This window comes from Amphiura filiformis, chromosome 1 (genome assembly GCF_039555335.1).
Source record: "Amphiura filiformis chromosome 1, Afil_fr2py, whole genome shotgun sequence".
Lineage (NCBI taxonomy): Eukaryota > Metazoa > Echinodermata > Ophiuroidea > Amphilepidida > Amphiuridae > Amphiura > Amphiura filiformis.
Genome location: NC_092628.1, coordinates 81,713,918 through 81,741,846, shown reverse-complemented (window position 1 = coordinate 81,741,846; position 27,929 = coordinate 81,713,918). Strand labels below are relative to the sequence as shown.

The 27,929-nt window shown below is 36.8% G+C and overlaps 1 protein-coding gene across 1 annotated transcript; it reads left to right on the top strand.

The window, feature by feature from the left end:
* The first annotated feature begins 124 nt into the window (after positions 1-124).
* LOC140154555 (serine/threonine-protein kinase DCLK1-like) lies at positions 125-27,492 on the top strand. The gene is made up of 6 exons (XM_072177125.1): positions 125-141; positions 6,506-7,123; positions 14,227-16,241; positions 23,229-23,361; positions 24,941-25,108; positions 26,312-27,492. The coding sequence occupies exons 2-6, from the start codon at positions 6,616-6,618 to the stop codon at positions 26,515-26,517; spliced, it is 3,030 nt and encodes a 1,009-aa protein (XP_072033226.1). The 5' UTR covers positions 125-141; positions 6,506-6,615; the 3' UTR covers positions 26,518-27,492.
* Positions 27,493-27,929: the final 437 nt, after the last annotated feature.

Sequence of the window (27,929 nt, the reverse complement as noted above, 5' to 3'; positions counted from 1 at the left end):
TACGTCATCGACATGCAGAAAACATAATTCAATCGATTGCTAACAGGAAGTGAGTGTGTTGCATTAATATTCATGAGTAGTATTATAATAACAGTAGACGTATCGGCAGGCTTGATTCGCTTGTCTAAAAACATGAAAAAGGTAAGTGATTCATATCTCACAGCCACATACACAGTCACATTCACAATCTGACAATGGAGTGATTCATCATCGTGATCTTTGTTCGAGCATATTCTCTAACGCAAATCTTTGATTTGCGTTAGAGACCGGAGCTATATGATTTCGTGGGGCTTCCGGTACACAAAGTTGCGCCGGCATGTAAACATTGATAAAATGCCGGATGGTTCACAACAAACTTTCATAAGCGTGCGCGTGCCATTATAAGCTTAATTGAGTTAAACCCTACCTTTTGACATCTTTGTTACATACGATCCTCAAAAATAAGATGATATCTGGAGCCTAATTCAGCGCTGCTTACAGTGCCGCTTATCGTAGCTGTCACATCGTGGAAAATAATCTCAACCTATCAGATTATCGTACACACGTAAATTCTGGTGATTTATGACTGGACAGTCACTTAGTAGGTATGAGATTACCTCATTCAGATAACACCTGTTATGTTTGCCGATCGATGAACCAGTCCAGGGCATTTTCGGTCCAAGGCAACTCGACCACACGCAAATTCGGTCCCTGTATAAAACCACGTTTTTATGTGTAAGGGGCGCACCATTAGATATCAAGGGGGGGCTTGGTATAAAAAAAAAAAAAAAATGTAATGCCATCTGAGCAACAAAAAAATTGCTCCACTGGCAAAAAAAATAAATTTGATGTCAAGGGTGAAAAAAAAATGTCACAGTTAGTGAAGAAAAAATAACCTAATATAGCTTTTAAATAGCAATGTTTTTCGTGAATTTGCTCATTTTTCATCATTATATAAAGCCTAATAAAAATTTCTGGTAACCCGACCGACCGTGTAAAACCCTTGCGACTCAAGTAATTTTATCCAATTATGTTCAAAATAAAAAATAATTGCTCACGACCCACTGGGTGTCTACAATGCTCCTCATCAGAAACTACATTATTGGCAAAAATATGGACGCACCATTAGAATTCTCGGAGGGGGGGAGGGTATGAAATTTTTGAGCAAAAAAAAATCCCTACCAATACTAAAAACAACCCAAAACTTCACCCACCTAACTGTGTATAAATGCATGAAATTAAAAAAAAAACTTGAAAAAAATTCCACTACCCCAACTTCCTACCCCCCCCCCCCCGAGAATCTAATGGTGCGTCCCTTACCTCACCGTAGATAAAACAATGCGTCAACATGACCATGATGATTGTAAGGACGCACCATTAGATTCTCAGGGTGGGGGAGGAAGTTTTTGAAAACTTCACCCACTAAAAAAAAAAAAAAAAACCCTTTCCCCACCAACACTAAAAAAAAAATACTTCCCCCACCTAACTGTGTATAAATGCATGAAATTAAAAAAAAACCTTGCCGCCGCCTTCACAAACTTCGCCGTCTAGTTCAGCGGCAACAAAATTTCTTTCCCCGACCCAACTTCCTACCCCCCTGAGAATCTAATGGTGCGTCCCTAATTGTACCATGACTGTAGTACCAAACCATCGCTTTATGTTCACCGCTCAACTCGCAAAAGCTCACAGCAAATATTGAAAATAAGCGGATTTTCCCAGGAAATATACCATGGCAAGGTGCCGAGATGTCTAGCCGTGCACATTCTAAATAGCGTGGGAAACTGGGAATTGATTTTGATCACTTACCAAAAGCAAATGGGAAAAGATAATTGGCTATTACTTTTAGACCCGCCCACAACAGTGACCCACTGATTAAAAGTTTTTTGTTATAAAAAGTGACATTTATAAAGCCATTATAACGATCAGATCATGTGCTTTGTGCAAACTTGTATAGTGTTAATGTTGGGATCTCTGATGATTGAAGATCTGAAGAAAAGTGGTCAACACACAGACATTTTTTAATGCATGAGGCTTAAATAAAATTTGACTTAACCTGGGTGACTTTCTCCATCCCTCTCTCACTCTATTTCTCTCTCTCTCCCTTCAAACCCGGCCTTCAAAATCCCTCCCTCGATCCAGTTCTCAGACGTTTTTCGAACCCGAACTCGAGTCCCAATTTCCGCCATCGTATACACCTGTACCGATGGCTGGCTCTGGACCTGTACGGTACCCAGGCGCGCAACCAGCATACGAGGGGGGGGGGGCACGGTCAGTATCGTCCCTATTTTTACGCCCCTTCCTTTTCTCTTTTCTCACCATCTTCTCGTCCCCATTCCCGCCTCTCCGTCCCCATTTTAGGTGTTGTGTGGGGGGGATGGGGTCTGCCCTGACAATCAGATCCGGTGCCCCCCCCATCATGGTCGGTGCCCCCCTCCCCCCATGTGATGAGCACGCTGCACTACTGTTTCTGTCCTCCCCCCCTCCCCTTTCTCAAGCCTCCATCATGTCTGGCTCTCCTCTATCTGCATCTCCCGTCAAATTTGGCCGTGTCCCGTAAGTGACTTTACACCACGCCCTATTCATTTCAGGGTGCTGTAGGTGACTTATGACGGTGTATCATAGCAATAAAGACAAACAAATTAATTGGCTGTGCTCCGTAAGTGATTTTAATACACCACGCCCTATGTAGGTGACTTTAGACTGCACCCTGGTAGACGGTACATCATAGCAATAAAGACAAACAAGTTAATTGGCTGTGCTCCGTAAGTGACTTTACACCACGCCCTATGTGAGTGACTTTTTAGATCGCACCCTGCCTGGTAGACGGTACATCATAGCAATAAAGACAAACAATGTAATTGGCTGTGCTCCGTAAGTGACTGTATACATGTACCACGCCCTATGTGAGTGACTTTCACAGAACTAATTTTGTGGCGAGTTTAGTAACATAAATTGACAATAACAAAAAGGAATTTTGATTGATCTGTTTTAAAAGAGTACAAAGTAGAGGGAATTTTTTGGCGACGGAGGGGGGAGAAGCAATTGTTTGGTTGGCCGAGTGGGGACAAGTGACTTTTCAGGCCGAGGGGGGGGGGGGGGCAAGCGATTTTTGGCGGGTCGTTCGGAAATTTTCCCCGGGGAGGGGGCTCATAATCATTGCACAGCCACAGCACATTGCGTCTTCTAATTAACATGGCATCTACACATAAAAACCTAAGTGGGTTTATACAGGGGCCGAATTACTTTGTGGTCGAGTTGGCATGGGCCTGAGCTGACGAGTCCTGCTATTCACGTGTTGTATCCATTGAACATGCGATCACCGGAAAAGAAGGGAGCGATTTTATCACAAATGTGCCGAAATATTCATGTGAGTACACTTTAAATGGGACATACTATCTGGGAATTATGCCACCAACACGTATAGTAACAGAATGGTAAGTGAAGTTAGATAGAAGGGTGTTATTTCGGGGTATGTTTATCATGTTGTATTGTCATTATAATTTATGTGGTCTTACGTAATATGTTTACCCCCCGAAATTAGATACGAAAGGACACTAGCCACGAATGCGAGCGCATCCGTGAGCAAATTCGTGGCTAGTGTTTCTCGAGCAACGTGATCTCGACTAAGCACATGAGTATAATAAATACAGCACTGGTTTAGTCTTTGTCAAAGACCTTGCGATCCATACCAAGGGGGTTGGGGGGCGAGTGGCGAAGCCGCGAGCGGAGCGCTGAAGGCGTGACAGCATCAGCGAGTGCTTTATACTATAGTGTAAGCGTAAGCAGCGCGCGAGACCAAGGGGTTCCCATTACAGGGCACAGTGTCGACACCCTGTATTATAAAAAATTTTCCCTGCAACTGAATACTCCGTTGGTGAGCGACGGGCGATTGGTATTTCACCGAACGCAAGAAAAGGAGTCCTACCTGAGGTCCTGAGCATGCGCAAATCGTAAAAGCGTGTAGAATATTATACTCTGTGGTATATCTCATATCGTGTAAATTATTTTATTCATTTCATTTTTATTCATTTATTTTTTTCACTCATTAAATAGCAAAAAAACATAGAATACATACAAAATCATAATACAAGTGGGAGTGAAGGAATCACAGGAAAGGCCAAGAAGAGGCCTGAAAGTCTGTGATCCCTTGATTGGTTAAAATCGTTTGACATGGCAGCAGATTGTCATTTCAATGAAGAAGCAACAGTAAGCTGTCATATCCTGATATGAATTTTAAACCTAAATACATAAAAATAAAATAAAATGATCTATGCATCTGACTTACACATATATGTGAAGCACAATTTAAAACTAATAATTCATTGATTCAGGTGGACCACCTACCAGAAGCCATCCCATCCCCCACCCAGAGGATCAGCTGTTTTTTCTAACTCACACATCATAGAGTTACATTCATTTCTCAAAACGTTGGGTTTTGTTACTTCTATTTGTTAGAAGCATACTTTCTTGCTGACTGAAGCCAGTTCAGAAAATCATTGATCATCATCATCATCATAATCATCAATTCATCATCATCATCATCATCATCATCATCATCATCATCATCATCATCATCATTAAAAGTCTGCTGCTGTTAGCCTAAACATGGGGCTTTTTTGTTCATGGTTTCCAAAAAAATTAAAACAGTTTAAGGGGTAGGCCTACTACACCACTAGCCAATTTTTTGCTTATTTTTGCATTTTTCTCAAAAATTATAGCGCATTGGTGACAAGTAATTTTAAGATACATGTATATTATAGGGGCAAGGACTACAACAACTGCACTGAAGATTACAGACCAGTCCAGGAAGTCATCAAGATCAGACTGAAGGTTACCTCAACCTTCCTCAATACACACACAGTTCTCAAAGAATATGAGATTGTTGACATATTGCCAGTAGTGAGAAATACAACCTTGAGCCGCATCATTGATGACAGCCTGGAAAATGATGGGACCAAGTTTGGTTACTTTGGTACCTTGAGGAACACCAGCAAGGGGGCATAAATAGGCATGGTTTAGTTATATATCACACACTGACTGCAATAATTGAGGAAACTGCAAACCAAAGGAAGTTAAAAGGAACAAATCCCAAAGCAATAAACTATTCAACAGCTATATTGTAATTGACCAGGTCAAATGCCTTGGAGAAGTCTGTGAAGATGGGTTCAAAAAAAGTTTTTGGCATAAATGTATTTATGACATGTTACAATATTAGAAACACAATGAAGTAGAATCTAGGCCAGTTGATTTGCCCTTGGGCCAGCTGGAAACCTTCCCAGCTAGCACGAAGGCGAGCTGATTATTGCTCCTTATGTCTACCCCTGCCACTGACATTCTCAAATTGATTTTTAAATTTGTCCATATATATTAAAGGCATTTCATGATCCACAGCACCCCCCCCCACACACACACTTTTCTATAAAAAAAAGTTGAGATTTGTATACCACTGGAAACCTCTGGAATACATAAAGTTTATGTGCAAAAAAATTCTTGCAGATTAATTTGTTTTAAGCAAAAATATTGTCAAATTTGAATTACGTTTTGGTGTACCAGAATGAAATAACAACAGTGGCCTACAAAAAATGTATGGAGCAGTGTGATACACATAATCATGCATAACTCGCAAACGCAAAATCGGAATCAACTGATATTTTGGGAATATGCTTTTTCGTTGATATCTAATTGAAAATGCCATAAAAAGAGGATGCCAGGATCACAAAATACTCCATTATTAAGTCATGGTTATCTCAAAATTGTACCCCAAAAGCTTGTAGTTTTTAAAGGCACAGAAATGTTGAATTTTAATAAATTTAGTCATTATTTCATACATGAGTCTAGTAAAGATATCAACAAAATAATATAGTGTTTGAAATTTTAACCTTCAGGAAACAAAAGTTTACAACATTTATTGTGATAATACATACATGTATTATATCAGGTCTACTAGACATGCTGGAATACCTGTTCAGGGTTCGGTTTTTGCCGGCAAAGTGGCAAACCTGTTTTTTTGCCAGTTTTTGCCTGGTTTAAACCGGCAAAAATGGCAAAAACTCACATATAGTTAGTCAAATTTTAAAAGGTAAGACAGAAAAGCTCATAAACTGTAACACACAACTTCAATGAATCATTCAATGTATATTTTGTCTGTTCAAGTCCTTAAAATGAAAAATGTTTGAATTTAATATGCCACATTTCAGTTAAACACACTTGTGAGTAATGAAAACCCATTCCTTTTATTTCTGAATATTTTACTTATAATTACACAATCTGGCCTTGTTGCACTCAGGAAAGTATTTTTGTAAATTAATTATTTATTTTGACATTTTTGCCGTGGTTAAAACCATTATTTTTTCCACTTACGACAAAAACCTGCAAACCCTGCCTGTAATCCAGTGTGTTTATGTAAAATTCTGTTCATCTTGCACTGGTACAGTAGCTTAAGGTTTAAAATGTTTGTTATAGTTACATTAACTTGTTGTAATGTTGAACATTAAAACAAAATTGATTTTTTGTGTGTTTTCCACAGATGTAGAATGATGTAGGAAGCATCCATCAGTCTCTTACCAAAATGGATAGCTGGGTAACATCCCACAGAACATTTCAACCCACATCAACACATAAATTGCAACTGCCCATATGATGGGGAGACGCTATACACCAGATATCCTCTCCTCAACCCTCGTAGCGTATCCCTTTGCAGAACCCGTCAGATCCCGCAGGAAACCACCAAGAAAATCTTCTACAAATGCGCAAGAAAGTGACAGCCAGACATCTAGTAAAACAAATCTTACTGGTAACAACTCCTTATCACCTACAGAAAGGCCCAAATCTGGCTTTCGTGCCAGTATCCGAGAAAGGAGGACCAAAAACATCTTGTTTTATCGCAATGGAGACAGATTCTTCAAAGGGAAGAAAGTCCGCATTACTCCTCATCGTTACTTGACTTTTAATGAGCTCCTTACTGATTTGACTAAGTCTGTGTCTTTACCTTATGGTGTGAGAAAAATTTACACTCCTGCAGGGGATGTTATTGAGAGTATTGATGATTTAGAAGATGGAAAGGCTTATGTCTGTGCTTCATTTGAGCGCTTTAAACAACTGACGTATGGGGTGACTGCTCTTCCAGACTGGTCCTCAAATACAAGTGAGTATATTTATTTCCTTTCATAGAAATGGGATCTGTAAACATTGGAACTCAGGGGTAGCGCTAGAACAAAACCAGAGTTCGCAAGGACCCCTGAACTTGCAGAAAATAAAAAAGTAGGGGGTCCGAGTTTGGCGAGTCAGAGTTGAACAAATGCAGCATAAATAGTATGTCTGTGGCAGCGCTAGAAACTGGGGGTCTGCAGAGACCCCTGAACTTGCAGAAAATTTAAAAATAGGGGGTTCGAACTGTATTTTGATGAGTCCTGGACCCTTAAATGCAGCCTAGCGCTACCCCTCAGAATAGAATTTCATTGTACATGCAAGTGAAAAGACCATAGACTAAAGAGATACAGACCATTCAGCAACAGGTAAAGTCCTGTGCTTTGTATGCTGATAATTCTTGTTTATTCATGAGCGCCGCAATCGTTCAATCGTGCGTGTCTAACAAATCAGGCCAGTGTTGCGTTCCCTTGCGTTAACGTCATAGAGCATTGGGTGTCTTCAGCATTCGTCGCATTTCTACGAAAGACTGTAAAAATGTATGATATGTGCATAACGGTTTTGTACCTGTATGTTGCGTTCTTCGGAACAATTGGCCACCAAACCTGCAGTGTCAAATCTCTGGTGATCCAATGGTTGTTCTCTGGGATCCATGTGATTTTCTAACTATTGCTTAGAGTATGGCATGTGATGGTTGACCTGGACTTTTCTATTGTTGTAAATTTGTATGTGCTCAACATTATGCCATCTGTACCAATTTCGCCTGGTAGTCCTTGGTTTAAGGTTCTTTGTCTTGCCTGAAAGGTATGCCTTGCCTGAAAGGTATGCCTTGCCTGAAAGGTATGCCTTGCCTAAAAGGTTTGTCTTGCCTGAAAGGTATGACTTGCCTGAAAGGTATGCCTTGCCTGAAAGGTTTGTCTTGCCTGAAAGGTATGCCTTGCCTGAATGATTTGTCTTGCCTGAAAGGTAGGAGACAAAGCAAGGGCGTAGGCAGTTTTCTGGGGGGGGGGGGGGTATTTCAGGGGTACAAACGAGAAAAAAGTTCCCGATTGCATCATTTTGACTCTGTCATTTCGGTGGGATACATATATACCATTATTTTTTGAGAGACTATACTATACATGTAAAATCTTTGAGCTTCCAAACAAGAACTACCATACTTTATACTTTATTGGGAATTTGGCATGCAAAATTGTTACTATTTTGGCCCATAATCTGGGTGAAAAGGGTTTTGTTGGTACAATGTGTGTGCAAAAAAACTGTATTTCTTGCTATTTTGGCCCATGATCAGAGTTTTTTGTGGAAGACAGGTTTTTTGTCAGAGAGTTGGTTAAAGTTTTGATTAAGTTTTGATCAAATGTTCACAGGTGAACAGTTCAAGTAAGTGTTTCCCCACATTTATGTTTTGTTCATTTTATTTCACTTTATTTTTTTTTTCATTTTTTTTTTCACCATTTTTCTTTCTCAATTTTTCATCATTTTTTTTAATTATTAATTTTTTGCCATTTTAAAATCTTTTTTGCAATTTTTTGTTCAAATATTTTAATTATAATCTTAAAACATAAACCCTAACTGAAAAAAATCTAACCCAGAATACAAATGCAATTGGATTATTTGCTCACAAATTGCAGTTTATGGCTCCAAATGTTTGTTTCTTTCACATTTGGGAACAACAAAATTGCGCTGCTTTGGTGGTGTTCCGTGTTCAATTAAAATTGAGAAAAGTACACAAAGAGTCTCTCTTGTATAATTTACTAATCAATTCACAAAACAAAATGCAAAATGACTTGCATTGTATTAAGAACTTCATTAAAACTACCTATAAATAGAGTTTGTTTTACTATTTACTTTGGTATTGACTCTATAGAACTGATCACATAGAAACAGGAAAAATACTACCTGGCTCTATAGCAATGGCAGAGAGCTTAATCACCAGCTACAAAGTATTATGGAGTTATGATATGGGGAGTTTCAAACAGGGCATTTAATTAGTGTCAAAAGTAACATGATGGATTGTGATAGTCCTCAACAATTCTAACATCCACAGTTTTGAACTTGAAATTCATAATATTATCATGAGTATGAAATTAAAGCATTAATTTTGGAAATTTGGTATTTAGGGTTTTTACAAAATGTATTGTCTCCAGGATTTGGCTTTTAAAATGTCTTATTGGTAACTCGCTATCAGTCAACTTGCTAAATATTGTAGGTTTGCGAATCAAGCAATGCAGGTTACTTTGATCAAGACAAGGTTTCCTTGCAACGCATCATATTTAGATTAAGAATGAAGTGGCTAAGGGGATTTATTACATGTTGTACATCGGCTTCACATACATGTACACTTTTCAATGATAAGCAGGTGGTGTAAACTTGGTGGTTGAACAACAAAATCCTGGGTATCCTATGTTTTTTTCTAAAGAAAATTAGTTTTGCTTCAGAAACAGTCTGGGTGAACATTAACCAGAATATATATATCAATGGTCTTGATTTTAAAAAAGCTGAACACCACTGGAGAAATGTGAATCAACTGATGGAAAGGAGTGTACATTGTACATGTAACATGAGCATTGAGTATCGTATCAAACTTTTCATAGGGCAACTGCACTGTGTTGTACATGTATAGTTGATCGTGTACATACGTTTTTGACCTGATTTTTGACATTGGAAGATACTAATACATGTTCTGTTGCACCATCTGGGAAATATTTGTTTGAACTGGATGACAATGATAACAAGGTCTTCCAGGATATTGTAATCTGTATAGATGAAACAGGATGTTACAAGTCTTTAAAAATGTAGTGCAACAATTTTGGATGTGATATGGGTTGTTGGTTTGATTATAGTATGATTCCATGGAAGTTTGAACGACACTATTGGTTACAACGCCAAATGCAACAACACATGTGGAACAGAAGAAATAACAAAGGTATTGATTTTCAGCCATTTCAGGGTCCATCTAGAGTGTGGATCATAGTGACTATGTCTTGTACTTACATGTAGCAATATAGGCCTGTGTATGCAAATTTACCTGATTTAACGTAATTTGCCTGAGGACTTTTTAAGTTACATACTATGTAAATGTTCAAATACCCCCTTTGTATTTTTTCATGATAACTTAAGAGAGTTTATCCGATAGACTCAGATGGTAGGTGGAAGATGGGGGTCAGCAAATTTTGTTCATATTTTGTCAATCAAACATGTGTCCATGAGTATTTACAGTGGAGGTATAAAAAAATTTTGAGGACCCCCCACTGGGAGATACTGGACCCCCTCAAATTGACCCCCCATGAAATGTCTTCTCAGACACAAAAACTTTGAAATGTGCACTAACTTTTGATTAGAACCACGTAGTAACGCGGATCTGCAGACATTTTATTTATACTTCATGCACAGTAATTATACACATTTTGTCTCGACATACCAATTAAAAATTCTTTGGACAACGTTTGGGTTGTTCCATTTTCAGAGAGGGGTGTAATGGCCTTTTCAGCAATTGTATAAATGTGAAAATCCTAATTTTGAAGCCAAGTTTGCAAGATGATTATGAGAGTTCCTCAATATTTTTGTCAAAGTTATTTACTTGTTAGATAAAGTAAATATAGGTTAAACAATTGAGCAAATAAAAATCGTGGAGACTTTTTCCGTTTTAAAATGAGCACATCTTACTTTATAGAAATGCTCTTTTTCAGAAAGTGCAAAATTGCGGTATTTTCATGCTTAACTCAGGTTCAGTGATTTTCCAAGCTTGAAAATGAATTTGATGAAAAGGGAGCCTATCAGAAGTAAACAGCATCAACAACGCTATTACATAATAAATTGGGGCCTTAAGTGTCTTCGATAAAGGCTTAGAACAGGACTATTCCATAATTAGTTGGGGGTCAGTACCCTGGGTCAGTACTAAAATTCCGTCTGTGCTGATTCAAAAATAACCTTTTGATTAGAACCACATAATAATGCGTATCTGCAGACATTTTATTTATACTTCAAAGTAATTATACACATTTTGACTCGACATACATGTAACAATTACAAATTCTTTGGACAACGTTTGGGTTGTTCCATTTTCACAGAGGGGTGTAATGGCCTTTTCAGCAATTGTATATATAAATGTGAAAAATCCTAATTTTGAAGCCAATTTTGCAAGATGATTATGAGAGTTCCTCAATATTTTTGAGATGAAATTTAGCAGCGACCACATGGCACTGATGATATCTAGAACACTATTATGCAGCAGATTGAGATTGTGCCTGCGACAGTTATCAGTTTCCGTAGCAACATAGCAACTAGCCATTATATTGCTTTTTTGTAAATTTTACCTCATATTGTGGAGAAGTCCTTAAAAAATGTTACTCCCAAATAGCTAGTATCTGGGATAATAAATTTTCTTTCCCGGATCTTATTTTAACATACATGTACCACTGTCACCGTAGAATACACATGGCTTGGGGGGGAGCTCCCCGCTGCTGACAGGGTAAAAAACAAAAAGATCAGGAAGAGACAATTTATTACCCCTGATACTGGCTATTCGGGGTAAAATGTTTAAGGTCATGTTCACATCATGCACATATTTTTTTTTGTGGGGGGGCTTTGGGGGCACGATCCCCCCGGGTTAAATCAGGGGGCGGCAAAAAAAGAAGGGGCGGCGGAAGATAAACGAAAGAAACGAAAAATAAAACGAAAGAAAAAAGGGCGGGACTTAAGGGGCGCCAAGAATAATTATAAAAGAAAAAGGGCGAAAAATTATGGAAAATTACATAAACTATACCATTTTGACTGTCAACAGGGCAACACATGTAGGCGGTGAGGGTAATGAAGGGGGTGTAACACCTATAAAATTATACTTGAAAAAATTTGTGAAAAAGTTTTTAGCTCCTACCCCCCCCCCTCCCCACTTTTTAGATTTTCGAGAGCCGTCCTAGCTGGAAAAAATGGGTGAACCTTTTCGGGTTTTTTGGGTGCATTGGGTCAGAAATGGTCGTAACTCAACATATGAATATTTGAGACTACTACTGCATAAATAGATTGATTGACCCAAAAACATAGACTAGACACCAGAACCAAGTAAAAAGACCCAAAAATGATCAAGTTATTGCTAAAAATGTGATTTTCAGGGGAAAACTGAATGCGGCCATTTTGGATTTTTGCCGTGCATATTACATTTTTGAAACCCAGGCTTAACATTTTGTAATTTCATGTTGAGATAGGCCTAGGTCAAATAAATAGAGCATACTAAAAACCTTATCCCGAAGCAAAACAAAACAAGACACATTTATAGCTCACTCCTAGTATTAAGATCTACCACTAGGTTATTAGGATTTAGTACTTTGGGGTATGGGGCCCTACTAGGCCTAGTTCCTATAGCTAAAGTATGGATGCATGTGAAATGATTAAGAATCAGAATAGGAGCTTGTGATTTTCATAATAATCAAAATACCACTAACATGTATCATGTGAATACGAGCTTGTGACATGAGGTAAGGGCTCATATTCAAGGAGCATTATCTACTGGCGATTTTACCAATATGCTGTAAAAGAGAAACACCTACCCCTGTACTTTTGCATTCTTAAATGTGGTTCTTAACTCCTCAATGCAATAACTGACTATTGGCTCAAGAAAAGGGACTGCTACAGTGAAAAGATCTTACATTTGATGTTGGTGTTGTATACAGCATCATTATTCCAATGTCACATATTGGGAAAATCCATGTTTGTGTTTTGTGAAAAGTAAACAAGTCTCCATGATTTTTATTGCATTATATAAATGACCTATGTACAGAGGTTCTCTCCTGTAATTAACAATTTGAGAAAGATTGAGGAACTCCTACAATGACGTCACAAAGTAGAGGGATATTTCACTTTTTTTTCAAAAGTTGTAAAATGTGAAATATAGGCCCGCACCCCTGTTCATAAATGGAACATCCCAATATAAACATTTGTTGTTTTATATTTTTTCATAAAGATAAAGGATGAAAGATGGTGTGTAGAAAAAATTACTTTCCTAGATACTTGTCTTACAAAATGTAGGTGCCAAACATTTCTTCAAAAATGGCATAAAACCTTAGGGATACCGAACCTTAATCAACATTAGTGATAGCGAACCTTAATTAATTAGTGATAGCGGACCTTATTTAAAATTAGTGATAGCGAACCTTAAAAAAATTAGTGATATTGAACCTTAAAACTAGCGGACCTTATTCCGAATTAGTGATATCGAACCTTAGAAATAGCGGACCTTTTTTTAGGTATAGCGAACCCTTTTCTCTATATTAGAGATAGCGGGATTTTTATCTCCATTGAACTTACATGTTAGTGATAGCGAACCTTAGAGATAGCGGTCCATAGAGATAGAGGGATGTTACTAAATGATATGGCTTAATTTCCCAATCATCTTTTGCATGAAAATATTGATAATTGTGATTTTTGTCAAATTCATACTTATATTAAAGTAGTGCTTTAGCCACAGTTGGCTATTATGAGTAGAAAACTAACATCAGATGGATGAAATGAGCTATTTAATATCAATTTGATATGGGCCTACTGAACAGTTCATAGTGATCAAATGGAAATGATCAAAAATTGAAAGAATAAGGAGAATGGCTAAAGCCCTGTATCAAGGCTAATATTGATATTGAACTATAAGAAAGTAAGAGTGTACTGGTTCAATAGTACTTGCACTTTGTCCTAATTGGATTTTAACCCCACTAGTGAAAGGAAGACTTGCAATGAGATCTGTGAAGATATTATCAGCTTTTTCCATTAGCAGAATTACACTTTCTTGAAATTAGGTCACATTTCTTTTTTCTCCATTCTTACAAATTGATGTGCTCAATGGAATTTGGACATGATAGTAGTAAACACCCAGTAAACACCAACTACCATTATTGAAAATGTAGCTCTGAATAATTTCTTGAACCAGAAGAATTAGGATCAGTGACCAATTCAGTTCTTATATACGGTACAAAAAACTCTCAAAATGCAGTTTAACCCTTAATTGGATTAATACAAAATAGGATATATACATAATATATTTAAACATTTTTTTTAAATTAAAAATCTCAAGAAATTTACCATTGTTTTGTTTTTTGTTTTGTTTTTCCCCAGATAAACCTCCGTCATTGGAGGAAAAATATCCAATAGGGAGGTTATCCCTGGGATATTCCTATCCTCCCACAGGCAAATATGCGTCATCTTATTCCAAAGCTGCGCCATCAGGAGGACGAAGTGTGCCAGGCTCATTCGCATACCACGGACAGAAAGGAGGACAAGGCGATGCTACCTCCAGGGTGATTGGCAGGCCTGATGCATTCAAGCCACGGTTGGTTAAATTCATCAAATACGGGTCAAAACCGCGGAAGAGAATCTCCATTTTGCTGCACAAAAGGACAGTGTTTTCATTTGAACATCTTTTGAATGAAGTAACTGATGCATTTGATCTGCCCCTTCATAAGAATCAAAGAGTACGCAAGCTGTACACAACAAAGGGGAGAGAGATACGGGGGCTGTCAGACTTCTTTAGAGGAGCAGACTCAGTTTTTATAGCATCAATTGACAGGCAGCCATTATTAAAGGTTGAAATTCAAGACATCCTTGATGAAGTTTTCCCAGATATTCATGATAATCCACCCAATAAAGCAAGAAGGAAATTTAAAGAAAGAGACAGTAAAAGTGACAGTGGTGTTGAGGTTGATTTGCCAGGTGACACACCCGTAAAAAGTGCTAGTGCTGAACTCCCACCATTGAAGAACTATAAAAAGGACAAGAGTGAAGTTGTTGAAGAGTCTTCCAAAGCTGAGCCAAAGATTAAAGTGAAAGCATGGGCCACGCAAAAAGAAAGGGATGATGATGAAAAAAGAATAAAAGCAGAGGAGAAAAGAAGACGAGAAGAAGCTGCTCAGAGAAAGAAAGAAGCAGAAAGGATAGCCAAGGAAGAGGAAGAAAAGAAGAAGCAAGACGAACTTACGAAGCAGGAGGAAGAAAAGGAGAGGAGAAAACAAGAGGAAGAGTTGCAAGCTGAACTTGCCAGAAAGGAGGCAGAGCTTAAAGAGAAAGAAGAGGAATTAAGAAGAAAGGAAGAGGAGAGTAAAAGAAAAGAGGAGGAAAGAAAAAGGAAAGAAAAGAAAAGGAAGGAGGAAGAGGAAAAGAAAAAGAAAGAAAAGGAGAAGAAAAGGAAAGAGGAAGAAGAAAGGAAAAGAAAGGAAAAGAAAAGGAAAGATGAAGAGGAAAAGAAAAAAATAGAAGAAAAGAAAAGGAAAGAAGAAGAAGAAAAACAGAAGGAAGCAGAAAGGAAAAGAAAAGAGGAAGCAAGAAAGGAAGAAGAGAAGAGAAAGGAAGAAGAGAAAAATAGAGAAGAGGAGAACAGGAGGAAGGAAGAAGAGAAAAAGAAAGAAGATATTATAAAGAAATTGCTTGAAGAAAAACAAAAGGTGCCACAATTGGAAGAGGAAAAAGATGAATCTGAGAACAGTATGGAAAGCGATTCTCTTGAAGAAAAAACAGTAAAACAATCCAAAGTTAACCCAGATGATGATGATGATGGCAGATTTGATTTACCTGAAGAGGACTCCTTAGTTTTGTCAGAACAAAAATCACAAGTTGACGAAGCTAATAAAACTCTTACTAGCGATGAAAACCACGAGCTTGAAACAAAAACAAACGACGGTAAAGAATTTGTAAACCGATTTGCCCCAGCACCACGTGAAATAGTCCACAAGAACGTTGTTCTGGAAAAGTATGAAGTTGGTAAAAAGATTGGCGATGGTAACTTTGCCGAGGTACACAAAGCAACTCTGAAGAGCTCTGATGAAGCGTTTGCGATGAAGATTGTCTATAAATCTAAGTTAAAAGGGAAGGAACATATGATTGCCAATGAAATTGGTATCATGCATAATATTAATCATGAGAACATTGTGAGATTATATGAGGAGTACGAAACCAAGAACCACATCTACCTTCTGATGGAGTACGTGTCTGGTGGTGACCTATTTGATGCTATCACAGAGAGTATCAAGTTTACGGAAGCTGATGGAGCACAGATTATAGGTGATATGGCAAAAGCGCTTAAGTACCTTCATGATCTTAATGTTGTACACAGAGACCTGAAACCGGAAAATTTATTGGTAAGTTCAATTTAAAAACATACAAATAACAGATCATTCATTTATATTTGTTTGGTATCAAAAATTTCAGCACTAAATCAGGATGGTTGTCTTATGATACTTTTAGCATGAAATCTCAAGCGAAAATATAATCGTTGTTCAATACACAGTTCAATTAGTCATGAAATTCAAAATTGTGGGAGAAAATACCACCTTCATGTGCACATCTACATGTATGCCATGAGTTTAGGATGCACCGTATGACCTTTGAGCCAATGGAAATTTTGTGACCACACCCAAGATTGTAATGGGGATTCGGTAGGAGCTAGTCCTTTGACAAAGTGTGCCCAAACACATTTTTGTGGTCCAAATTATCTAAATTTTCACAAAACTGATATTTTTGAAAAGAATTTACCTAGTTTTCAATAAAAACAAAAATATTTTGTTTAAATTGAAAGTGACATTGCAAAGAAAAATAATGAAAAGAAGTAAAATGTGTTGAATGGTATAAAACTTGTGTGTTCATCTTTTAAATTAAGTATTCATCATAAACATGACAGTTTGAACTTAATGTATGACATTTACACTGGATAGTGTTCCTTAGCAACGAAGGGAAACTGCTATGCAGCTGTCAAACATACACACAGTATAAATGTTTTCTTAATTAGAGAAATAATATACGATCTTTTATAATGAGTTGGGTCAGTTTTTTTTTTTTTTCAAATCTGATTTTTTGGCATATTTGTAATGTTTACATACATCACAACTTACACCTAATTTGTTTCAGCTAAATGTTTTAGGACATCAGAGTAAGTTTGAATTGAAGGCTTTTCATTTTACCTCATTAGTTGGGCTTTAAATGACCAGAAAACTTTCTTGGCAGTTGTTACTAGTATTATTTGATAATATTTGGCAAAAAATAATCAATCAATATCATGCTAAAAGGCCAAAGAAGCATTTAATAAGATCTATCTGTAATAGTCCTAGAAAGAGATTGGCTCTCTTTTATCATCACAAGTCCCACAAAAACTTTATTTTATTGCCCTATTTTGAGACCAGCTAATATCTATTTCTTTCCATTTTGCAAAAATGCAAGAAGTGAAATTTTCATGATTGTGGGACATGATTTTAATAGTGTAAAATGAAATTATTGAAAAGAACTGCAAAGTGTGCCTTTAACCATGCATTATGCTAGGAACAAGATGGTAATATCATACTTTTTTACTATGACCTTTTAAAGGTCCAATATTCATGCTGGTGCTTTTATACAGAATCTAATTTATTATTATATGGTGTATAGTTTGATGTCTTTGGTTCTAAATTGGCAGAATTTGAACGCATCATGCAATTGATTTTTCTTGATCATGATAAGATCTGAAATGAAGTCAAGATCAATGCTATGGATTAATAATAAGCTTTTATAAACAAGGATTAAAATTTATGTTTTATCCAATCAAATTTGGGAATGTAGCCATTGTAAATTGTACAGATTTGATTTTAAGATATCCAAGTTGTGCATCTTTTTGTAAAATTAAACATATGCCAAATTACGATTGCTATAATAGCTTGCAAATTATACAGTGCAAAGGCTGTGTGACAGCTTGATTAAATACATGTATCCAATTTAAATTAATGGCAATTATAACCACTAAATTAGTAGCAGACTAAAAGGCCTTAAGGAGCTAGATTAATAAACCGTCACATGTGCACTCTGTACACATCCATTAAAATGGTAATGAACAAAATGAAATTAATGAAAATGTGAACCTGGTTTGATGACATGAAAAATGAGATATATAATGCTAACTGAAGGATACCTTAAAGCCATAATGTACGATCTTATAATATGAAATCGGTTAATTTTTTTCAAACCTGATTTTTTGGCATATTTGTAATGTTTACACATGTCACAACTTGCACCTAAATGGAATCAGCCAAATTTGTTGTGTTTGTAGGTAAACAGCTAGAGCAAAGTTCGACATAAAGACATAATTAAAAAAAATATGACTTTATGTCCTCCTATAGAACTGCATGTTAAACGGCCAAAATAACAAGCAGTGTTTACCTTGTTATTTCAGCTCAAAATGGACAGAAACCATTCCCGATAATTATTACTAGTATTATTTCAGCATTTTGAGTATATAATGACAAATTAAAAATTTGAAGGAAATCGTACATTAAGCCTTTAAGTACTCATGCAGGTAACAATTCTAATATTTTGTGTAAAGAAATAAATCGCAAGGACCACAAATGTGAAACCTGGTAGAACACACAATTTAGATTAAGAAGTGCCATTATAGTATAAATCGAGGGTTGACAAACAGAAGGCCTTAGTTAAAACTCACCTTTGGCCATTTTGAGATTTTGGTACCAAAATAATTTGTAATACCCATAGATTCTTAAAATCATAAAGCCTTAACTCAATCAACTTCCTATTGCATCTATAGCACAATAATCACATTTCAATGCAAAAATATTATTTTACTCATTTTTTCTCAAAAAGAAGGCCTTCTGTTTGTCAACCCTCGAAATGCATTATTTAGCTCAGAACACTACCCTAAATGCCAAAATGACAAATATTCCCGGGGGGGCCACTGGTCATTGACAAGGGGGTATCATGCGTGGCCATGGAGATTCAAAAAACACCCTAAACAAGTATATGCAAGGACTAAAAATACACCCCTAAACAAGTATAACAAGCGTAATTTCCTACCCTAAACAAGTAATGGTCTTTTTTTTACCCCTAAACAAGTAGAACAATGATTTTCAACACCCTAAGCTAGTATTTCCTTTAATACTACTTTAAGCCCCATTTTCATTGTTTTCTTTAATAGTAACTCAGTAGGCCTATGCACCGGCGTGTCCAGGATCTTTTCCTGCGGGGGCTTTCAGAGGTATGCGGGAGGTTTAATGGCTAAAATCACCAAAAAACGGCTGATTTTACATGATTTTTAACAAATTGCGGGGGGCTTCAGCACCCAAAGCCCCCCGGACAAGCCACTGCTATGGCTCGGAGATTGAAAAACCGCGATGCTTCCAGGGAAGAACCAGGAGCTATTTTAAAATTCCATAATAAACGGTATCCCGGTACATTATTTAGGCTGGGGACCAGAGAGCCTGGGAGGGGGAAATGAAAACAAAAATTACAAAACTGTAAGAAAAAAACAAAGAAGAAAAGAAAATAGAGAAAAAGAAGTCAAATGTTTTGACACCATTTTTGTAGGCCCTATTAAAGTTTCTACGATTTATTCTCCATCTAGACTATTCTCCATCCTCTCTAAATATATGGGCCTACAAATCATGTTTCAAAGTGAGACAAAAATCATAAAATAATGACATTCAGATTTTTTATTTTTTAAAGTCAGGCCTACCTTGCGAATTAATTTTAAAAGCTTAAAATGACAACAACTAGGGGGGGGGGGCTACTTCTTGAAGGAATCGGGTGAAGTGGTATTGAATTAAGTATTTTGATGAAAATGTCAGTAAAATGAGTAAATATAGCGACTGATGCATAGTGCTCAATTAGTTCAGCCAAGATTTGCACGATTCAGGTATGAGTATGACTGCAGAATTTTGATACCAATCCAAAAACGTATTTTGTGTCTATTCTGCACCACATTCATCAATACCTTTATCCATATGATGTTTTCATAATTTATTAAAAACTTTAAATTGTGTTTTTTGAATAAAATCAAGATCACTTATTGGGTCAAAAATCTGATGTTTTTGGCGATAATAAATGCATGTTTTTAAATGGGCACAGACATTATGGATATAAGGTCACAGGTCAGATCGATCCTCTTCCATAGATTTGTGGTTACATAATTGCATACAACATTAAAATTAGCTTGAAAAATCTGTATTTTTATCCATAATAGAATATTCAATTAATAGTAACCATTTTAAAATGAAAGGAGAAACTCTTCTTAGGAATTTATAAAGGAGAATTGAAACTGTTCCATTAAAATCAGAGTGTCCACGTGCATATACATGTACTGCATGTGTACATCACCATTGAATGTTGTAGGGTTGTACATGTAGCATTCAATGGGTTAATGAAAAATATTATCAGGCATGCTGGGCAAAGTCGGCAATCTTTTAGGATTTAAAGAGACAAAACAGAGAACTACACAGTCGAGTTTGAGGATAAATATGAAGGCCGTGAAACTTATGAAGGACTGGCGTCTCGACGGACCCTAAATACGTAAATCTGTTATGTAAAAGATACCCTTTTCTCTGATTTCTGTGTTTTGACACCCTATTCACGATCACGCACGTACAGTTCCTGGTCGTGAAAAAAGACCCTTTTACGTGAATTTTGGCCACGCATGATACCCCCTTGTCAATGACCAGTGGCCCCCCCGGGCAAATATTACATCATAAAAGCGGGAAATGATGAACAATATTCAGCTTTTAACCAGAGTATGTGTTTGGCGTATTCAGTATTCCAAAGTCCAACAATTATCCATACCCTCTCTCCATATCTAGCACTCATCCTTGAAAATGAAAGTGAATGGGTAGTTGTACTTTTATAATTATATCTAAAATCTCCCATCCCCAACAAAATCACTTTGTGTCCTATTTGCATGCAACATTTCATTAAGCTCAATCTCTGCAGACAGAACAATATGAAGAAAACACTCTTCAAAAAGCAGTCTAGTATCATACATATGAATTTAAAAGCATGTAACCATGCAAGTCTGGATAGAAATCAATGATTGAATCAAAATCAATTTTAAAATGTCATGCGTGAAAATTATTGAATAATTTATAGCGTATCAAAAGTGGAAAAGACACAGTGAAATCAATTTTTGTGATCATACATGTATTGGTGAAACTAATCATTTTGTGTACTGTTGCAGGTAAATTACTGTGATGCATTTTATTAACATGTACATTATATGTCACTTTGTGTAAACACATTTAGACGTTATAATTTTGTTTGTAACAGCCTGTCAGTGTGGATTTCTACAAATTAATGGAAATATAAGCTGGTTACACACACCGAAAATAAATGTAACATAGTCTACATTTCAAATGACCCATAACATTCTGTGTTTGCCAAGTGATTGTCTGCAACTCCCAAATATGACTAGCTTAGCGAGGTAGCTTAGGTTTCTTGCATGTAATACTTAAATATGACGCAGATGCGAGTTATGAAATTGCAAATATACAGATGCTAAAACAGTTGGCGCGCCATGTGAGTCATAGCATGCACAACTATTAGAGAATTAATTCATAGATAATACAATTTATTTGGACTATGATTTAGACTTGTAATTGCTGCAAATTACATGCACACCTGAAATGTGTGGAAATTCTTTCTCCAAATAGATTTTTATTGCGGTGAGGAATTTTAATTATTTTTGTAACATGAAAAATTAAAGCTATTCTTTCAAACCAGCTGTGTGAAAAAAAGCTGATTTCCACATATCTATTTTCCCAAACTCATTAGTAAAAGCATGTCCCTGCAAAACTCTATACATCCTGAGCAGGTCTGTATGCAAGGTGCAGGTACGGCCTGGGTACAGGCTTGCTCCTGAGCAGTACCCTTTTTGTATTTATATATTTCAGGTATATTTTATTAAATGTCATAGCAGTAAAAACTGAATTGCGACACAATTTACAAACATCAAAATTTACATGTTAATTAATACATCAAAAATATATATCTATATACAATTTCAAAGTAATATATTACTACATCAAAAACATGTTCAAAGAAAACAAAATTACAAAAACACAATTTAAATCAAATTAATAAAGAAGTCAAAGAAATAACAGTAGTGCACTGGCAGGGAAGCTCAGTTATTGCACAAAAACATTTCATATTAATTGGAAAGATAATGCATATTGTTTTGGGTGAATGAATTTTATTGAGCATATACAAGCTAAAATGCACTTTATTAAAAATTTAAAAAAGACACTGATGAAAATCATGCAAGCAGCTAGCACATAAAAATGAAGTGATTTAAGAAGTATAGGAGGGTAGCTCAATTAAAAGACTGGTAAGATAGGGCAGTGGGCTGTTCTTTAATCGGTCAGTTTTGAACCGGTATGGTTTGAATTGCGCTCGTTTCCAGAGTTGCATACTTGGCCTAAACTCAGAGCAGGGGAACCACCTTGAGAATCTGTGAAGAGCTGCTAGCTTTGATAGCAAATTCCTTGCTTCTGCAGTCAAATCTAGTCAGAAGGTTGAGGACTTCCAATCAGGGGTAGCGCTAGGCTGCATTTTGGGGTCCCGGACCCATCAAAATAGAGTTCGGACCCCCTGTTTTTAAATTTTCTGTAAGTTCAGGGGTCCCTGCAGACCCCCAGTTTTTCAATCTAGCACTAACATAGACATACTACTTATGCTGCATTTGTCGGACTCACCAAACTCTACTCTGGACCCCCTACTTTTTAATTTTCTGAAAGTTTAGGGGTCCCTGCGGACTCTGGAGTGTTTTGTTCTAGCGCTACCCCTGCTTCCAATGCATCAGAATAGGTTGTATAATCTGAGGAAAGGATGCAACGGCATACGCGCTTCTGAATCTCCTCAAGTCGGCTCACCTGCTGCTGAGTGAGACCAGCATTCCAGATCACATGTCAGCATTCCAGATCACCTTTGTAAACTGTAAGGAGATCTTCTTTGTCCGGCTCCTGTCAGTTTTCTGAGCATGAACATCTTTCTGTTGGCCTACTGTACATTGTATTTACCTGATCTTCCCACTTCAAATCCTTATCAATGATAACTCCAAGTAGTTTGACCTTATCAACAACCACAAGATTCTGAATAGAATTAGAGACTTCCACGTTAGGAGCAAGTAGAATAACATTGGGAGTTAGGATTGGCTCACAAAATGTTCATATACATAACCTGAGAAGATAAGCAGTATTTTATTTTTCCCCATCCGATTATCTGATTTTTCGGAACCGTTCATCTCCAAACATACTACATAAATGTTGTTGTTAAATGTAAATCATTATAATGACTTCCTTATTTTGTTTTGTATATTCATAAACTAGGTAAGCAAGACATCTTCAGGTGAAATCATGGTGAAGCTAGCTGATTTTGGTTTGGCTATGGAAGTCTTAGAACCTATATTTACCGTGTGTGGTACACCTACGTATGTAGCACCTGAAATACTGGCAGAAACAGGTAAGTGTATATGTAAAGCCGCTATTATCTGTCTCGTCTCAAGTTGAGAGTAATACCATGTTGGATTTCACAGTGGCAGCGTCAAATCGTGCACACTAAAATCTCTCGGGATGTATACACATATGTAGAAGATTGATTAGCCTGTACTCTAGCGTAGCAACTTTGTAAGCGCACTGATTCAAATCTGCCACTGCGAAATCCAACATGGCAACCAAAAAAACACGCTGGAAAATTGCTGCCACTCCTCATCAAGTGTTGACAAAGGCAGCAGTGGTTGCTGAAACTTACACAGTAAGTGCATTATATCTGAATCAGATACAACAAACTTTGTTTACTAGTAATTAGGTTGATAAGTAACAAAATAAAGCAGCTACAAAATGACCTTTCAAGGGATTCGAAGATCTGTAAAAACTAAGCCAAACTGTTCCATAAATTAATCGATTGTACACTTTCCAATTCACTTAAAATTGCTAAAAAAAATTAACCCATTAAATTACAAGCTGCCATGTGTGCACTTTGTGCAACTACCACTGTTTTAGCACCATGTTAGTGACATTTGTCAACATGTCCAACAAGAGTACAAATATGCAGTCAGCATTGTGCAGTATTCAGAAACTGTCATACTGGCTAGGTCAACTACTAAAATAGCTTTACTTATTTGCAGAAACAAGTTTCAGTTTAAATGCTGAGTAGATGTTATGCACAGTATGCACTTGTTATGTGACAACCGTGACAACCAAACAGTCAGTGCATTCTATCAATCTCTATCAGTACCTTCACTGATATTACTGTACTGTGTCTACTGTTGATGTCAATGACTTCTATCTAGAAATACCACTTTATGGTACCATCCAAAAAGCCTGAAACTTGTGAAAAAACCTGAAATAGTATGTAAATTTGGGTCATCCCAAAATGGTATGAAAATAAATAAAAATGTGGAAGAAGTGGTATCTCCATGCTATTTCAGTACTTTTACCATATGTATACCAGCTTGTTTATTTATTTATTTATTCACTGTAAAAATAATGAAAAACCATATGACTCATTATAGATACATAGACTAATACAGACTTCACCAATAGTCAAAGTTCTGTGCTTTGTATGCTGTGAATTCTCGCATATTCATGAGGCCTGATCGTTTGATCGTGCATGTCTATCAATCACGCCAACATTGCCTAGGGTGGTAAGAGTCTTCGCGTTTACTCAAAAGATGTAAAAATATGCGGTATCATCCGGTATGTGCAGAGCAGTTTCATCTGTCACACTTCATGGAACAATCGGCCTTCATTATCAGGTGATGTTGGAACTTTGGCTGTTTGTGGTTAGTCTATATCCCTGTAGTCTATGAATAGATACCTGAATGACATGCTGATGTGTTGTTCAGCTAACAATTAAGTACTCATTAAAATCTATTGCTTGTTATACAAGTTTTCTAGTTTGAAAAGCTCTCACCTTAAAAATACTCAAGTAGAGAATTTGCTCATATCACTAAGAATAAATGTATAATGATTTTATTTAAAATTGATGTTTCAAAAGATTTGTGATATAAAGTAATGTTTCTCTTCTTTATCTCTCACAGGGTATGGTTTAGAGGTGGATTTGTGGGCTACTGGAGTGATCACCTATATATTACTGTGTGGTTTCCCACCATTCCGTAGTCTGGACAGGGACCAAGAAGAATTGTTTGAACTTATCCAGGCAGGAGAGTTTGAGTTCCTTTCCCCCTATTGGGACAACATCTCATTTGGTGAGTACAAAGAGTGATCATGTCTATACAGAGTTCAAATGGCAGAATACCAAAGGAAAGCTATGATTGAAGACCGAAATAAAAAGACTAGTTTGAGTCTGATGTCAAGGCATGGCATGATTAGTAGCTGACCTGCGCAGTACGGCATTTTTCATCTGGTTGATTCTGGAAATTCTGTCTTCAATTATATGGTTTCATAGCAGTTTTAAGCTGATCTTGTAAGCTCATAAGATAAAATTGTATTGGAGAAACAGGATAGAACTAGAGGCCTATTATTAAACAATCTGTACTTCGAAGCAAGCAGTATAGTTTGGCTACGTAAAGTTTAGTAATGGACAGAGTTCTAGAGATTTTTCTGTAGGCTCTTAATAGGTAGGAGGATGTGAAAGAAACAGGTTGAAGGTAAAGCTTTCCATGTAATCATAATGGACCATCTTCACACTCCAAAAAAACCTTTTCTGCACCAGTCTAGTATTATGAAAAAGCAGCTTCTTTGTATACCGTACACAATCTAAAAGTGCCCTCTCGTTAAAATACCACCAGCAAATTAGGGCAGGTACCCTTAATTCTTGTTGGGATTTTCAGAGGAGGGAGCTCTCTATTTGTACATGAAGTTTACACCAAGGCAAAGGAGCCATTTAGGCAAACGTTTATGGTATATCAATAGCATCTGAATGAATGCAATAAAACTGACACGCAGGGAGGATTGGAATCCATTGGAAAAATAGGAGTAACTCTTCAATTTTTCATCAGCAACTGAAATCACTTCCATTCAATAATATAGAATATAAAACATGAACTAACAAAATTAGTATTTTGCACTAATGTTGTTATTTGTACATGACTTTCTGTGTGGGTACTGAGTAGTGGCTGCGTATGTACTTCACAGAATCTCCGATCTGTGTGACCGGCTGCTTAGTAACAACATTGCATTGATTGGTTGAATTTTTTGCCAAGTCATACATAGTTCACAGGCTTCATACACTTGTGGGACGCACTCGCTGCTTTCAAATATAGTGCAGTAACAGTGTACACCATCATGGTTTACATACTGCATTAGTTTTTATCTTGTCTTTGTCTTGTCCCCCAAACCAAGTTGGTATACCTGGCTTGGATCGATCTTTCTATAAATGTCATGTCCAAGAATTAAATGTAGCAACATTACATAGTTTATTGTGTTTATTTGTCTTTTACTTGATACAGACGCCAAAGATCTCATCAACCATCTTCTGATAGTGAATCCCAAGAGACGTTTCAGGGCAGAACAAATCCTCAGACATCCATGGATTGTTAACCATAACAAGTCTGCTGATTTACCAAACTTACAGAGAGAAGTCTCCATGAATTTGGAGATGAACTTTGAAGGCAGGAAGAGTGCTAAGAGTAGGGCAGCTGAAGCAGAGTACTAGAGTCGGACTACTCACAGAGCCAGACAATTGTGTGATGGACTAGTCCATTTAAAATCCACACTCCCCCTGAGGAAGATTTTGGAAATATCTTCCATAGAGGGAGTATGAATTTCAAATGGAATTAACATGTTAGCAGCTCCATTTGAATTTCATGCACCCTTTGAGAAAGATCCAACCTAAATCTTCCACAGAGGTAGGGTGAGTTTCAAATAGAGTTGGTTAATGTGCTGCTAATTACATTTGAAATTCATACTCCCTCTGTTGAAGATATTTCAAAAATCTTCTACAGGGGTAGTTGTATTTTGAATGGAATAGCCTAATTTCATTTTCTAAATAATTTTTCATTAATGATTACAGAATTTTGAAATAGTACATGCTGTATCAAAATGATTGGTACCCATCAGTTTCCAGTGGACATGACTGCCACATGAAAATGCAACATATGATCTGCATAATTTGTTGATTAATGTCATACACAGTCATATAACAATAAATTACGATAATTTCACAAACATATTTTCTAAAAATATTCAGCCAAAATAAATATAATTGGCCGCAAAATGGCTGATTTTAGCCAAATTTTAAAAAAACACCTCCAATCGCAAAATTCTGGGTCGGTCGGACCCGTAGAACAAGGTGGGGGTTTTTTTCGTCGCCTAAGCACTCTTTGCTGTATCTTTAACAATAATGGATAACAGGGTTGAAACTCAGTATTTCAAGTGTTTATTAGCTTATAGTTGTCAAGTCAAAAGTTACGATATAGTAAACACATGGTTTCCACAGTTTATTTCTGTTAAAAGGTTACCAGGTGTTAGTGCTCCCATCTTTCTCAGTCTGTACACACTTGATTCCAAATTGAATAGACAATAAAGACATGTACAATTAATAGGTACTGGCTAATGTAAGATATTGGTAACACATGGTCTGATATGCTTTTTATAGCCACAATGTATCCATTCAATTCTGAAATTGCAGGTAGTACAGTGGAAACTCTTTAATACGAAATGTGTGGGGCCACAAAAGTTAGTTTGTCTTATCAGGATTTTGTCTTTTTATCACATATTACATATGGATTCAGTGCCAGGGACCTGAAAATCAAGCTTGTCTTATCAGGTTTTCTGTATTATCAGAGCTTGTATTAACAAGTTTCCACTGTAGTAACACACAAGCATAGTTGAATGACTTGATACATCAGGAGCACAAAGAGTGATCAAGTATGCTTTTGAGGACAAATTATTCCTATGTGTGAGCGTACACTACAAGTGAGCCGTTAAGTCGGCAAATTGTATTCTGAGATGTAGTGTAAAATGTGCGTGAAGGTCGTATTCATAGGTACCTCAATTAGGCGCGACATGTTTCTCATGTGATAGCGTTTAAACCAATCAATAATCCTATTGCTGAAGAGGATAATA

Bases quoted from the DNA above. Each gene is read 5' to 3' on its own strand.
- LOC140154555 (XM_072177125.1), top strand. From the start codon at position 6,616: ATGATGGGGAGACGCTATACACCAGATATCCTCTCCTCAACCCTCGTA. The intron at 23,362-24,940 runs GTAAGTGTATAT...TATCTCTCACAG, and splicing joins TGAAATACTGGCAGAAACAG to GGTATGGTTTAGAGGTGGAT. The intron at 25,109-26,311 runs GTGAGTACAAAG...TACTTGATACAG, and splicing joins TTGGGACAACATCTCATTTG to ACGCCAAAGATCTCATCAAC.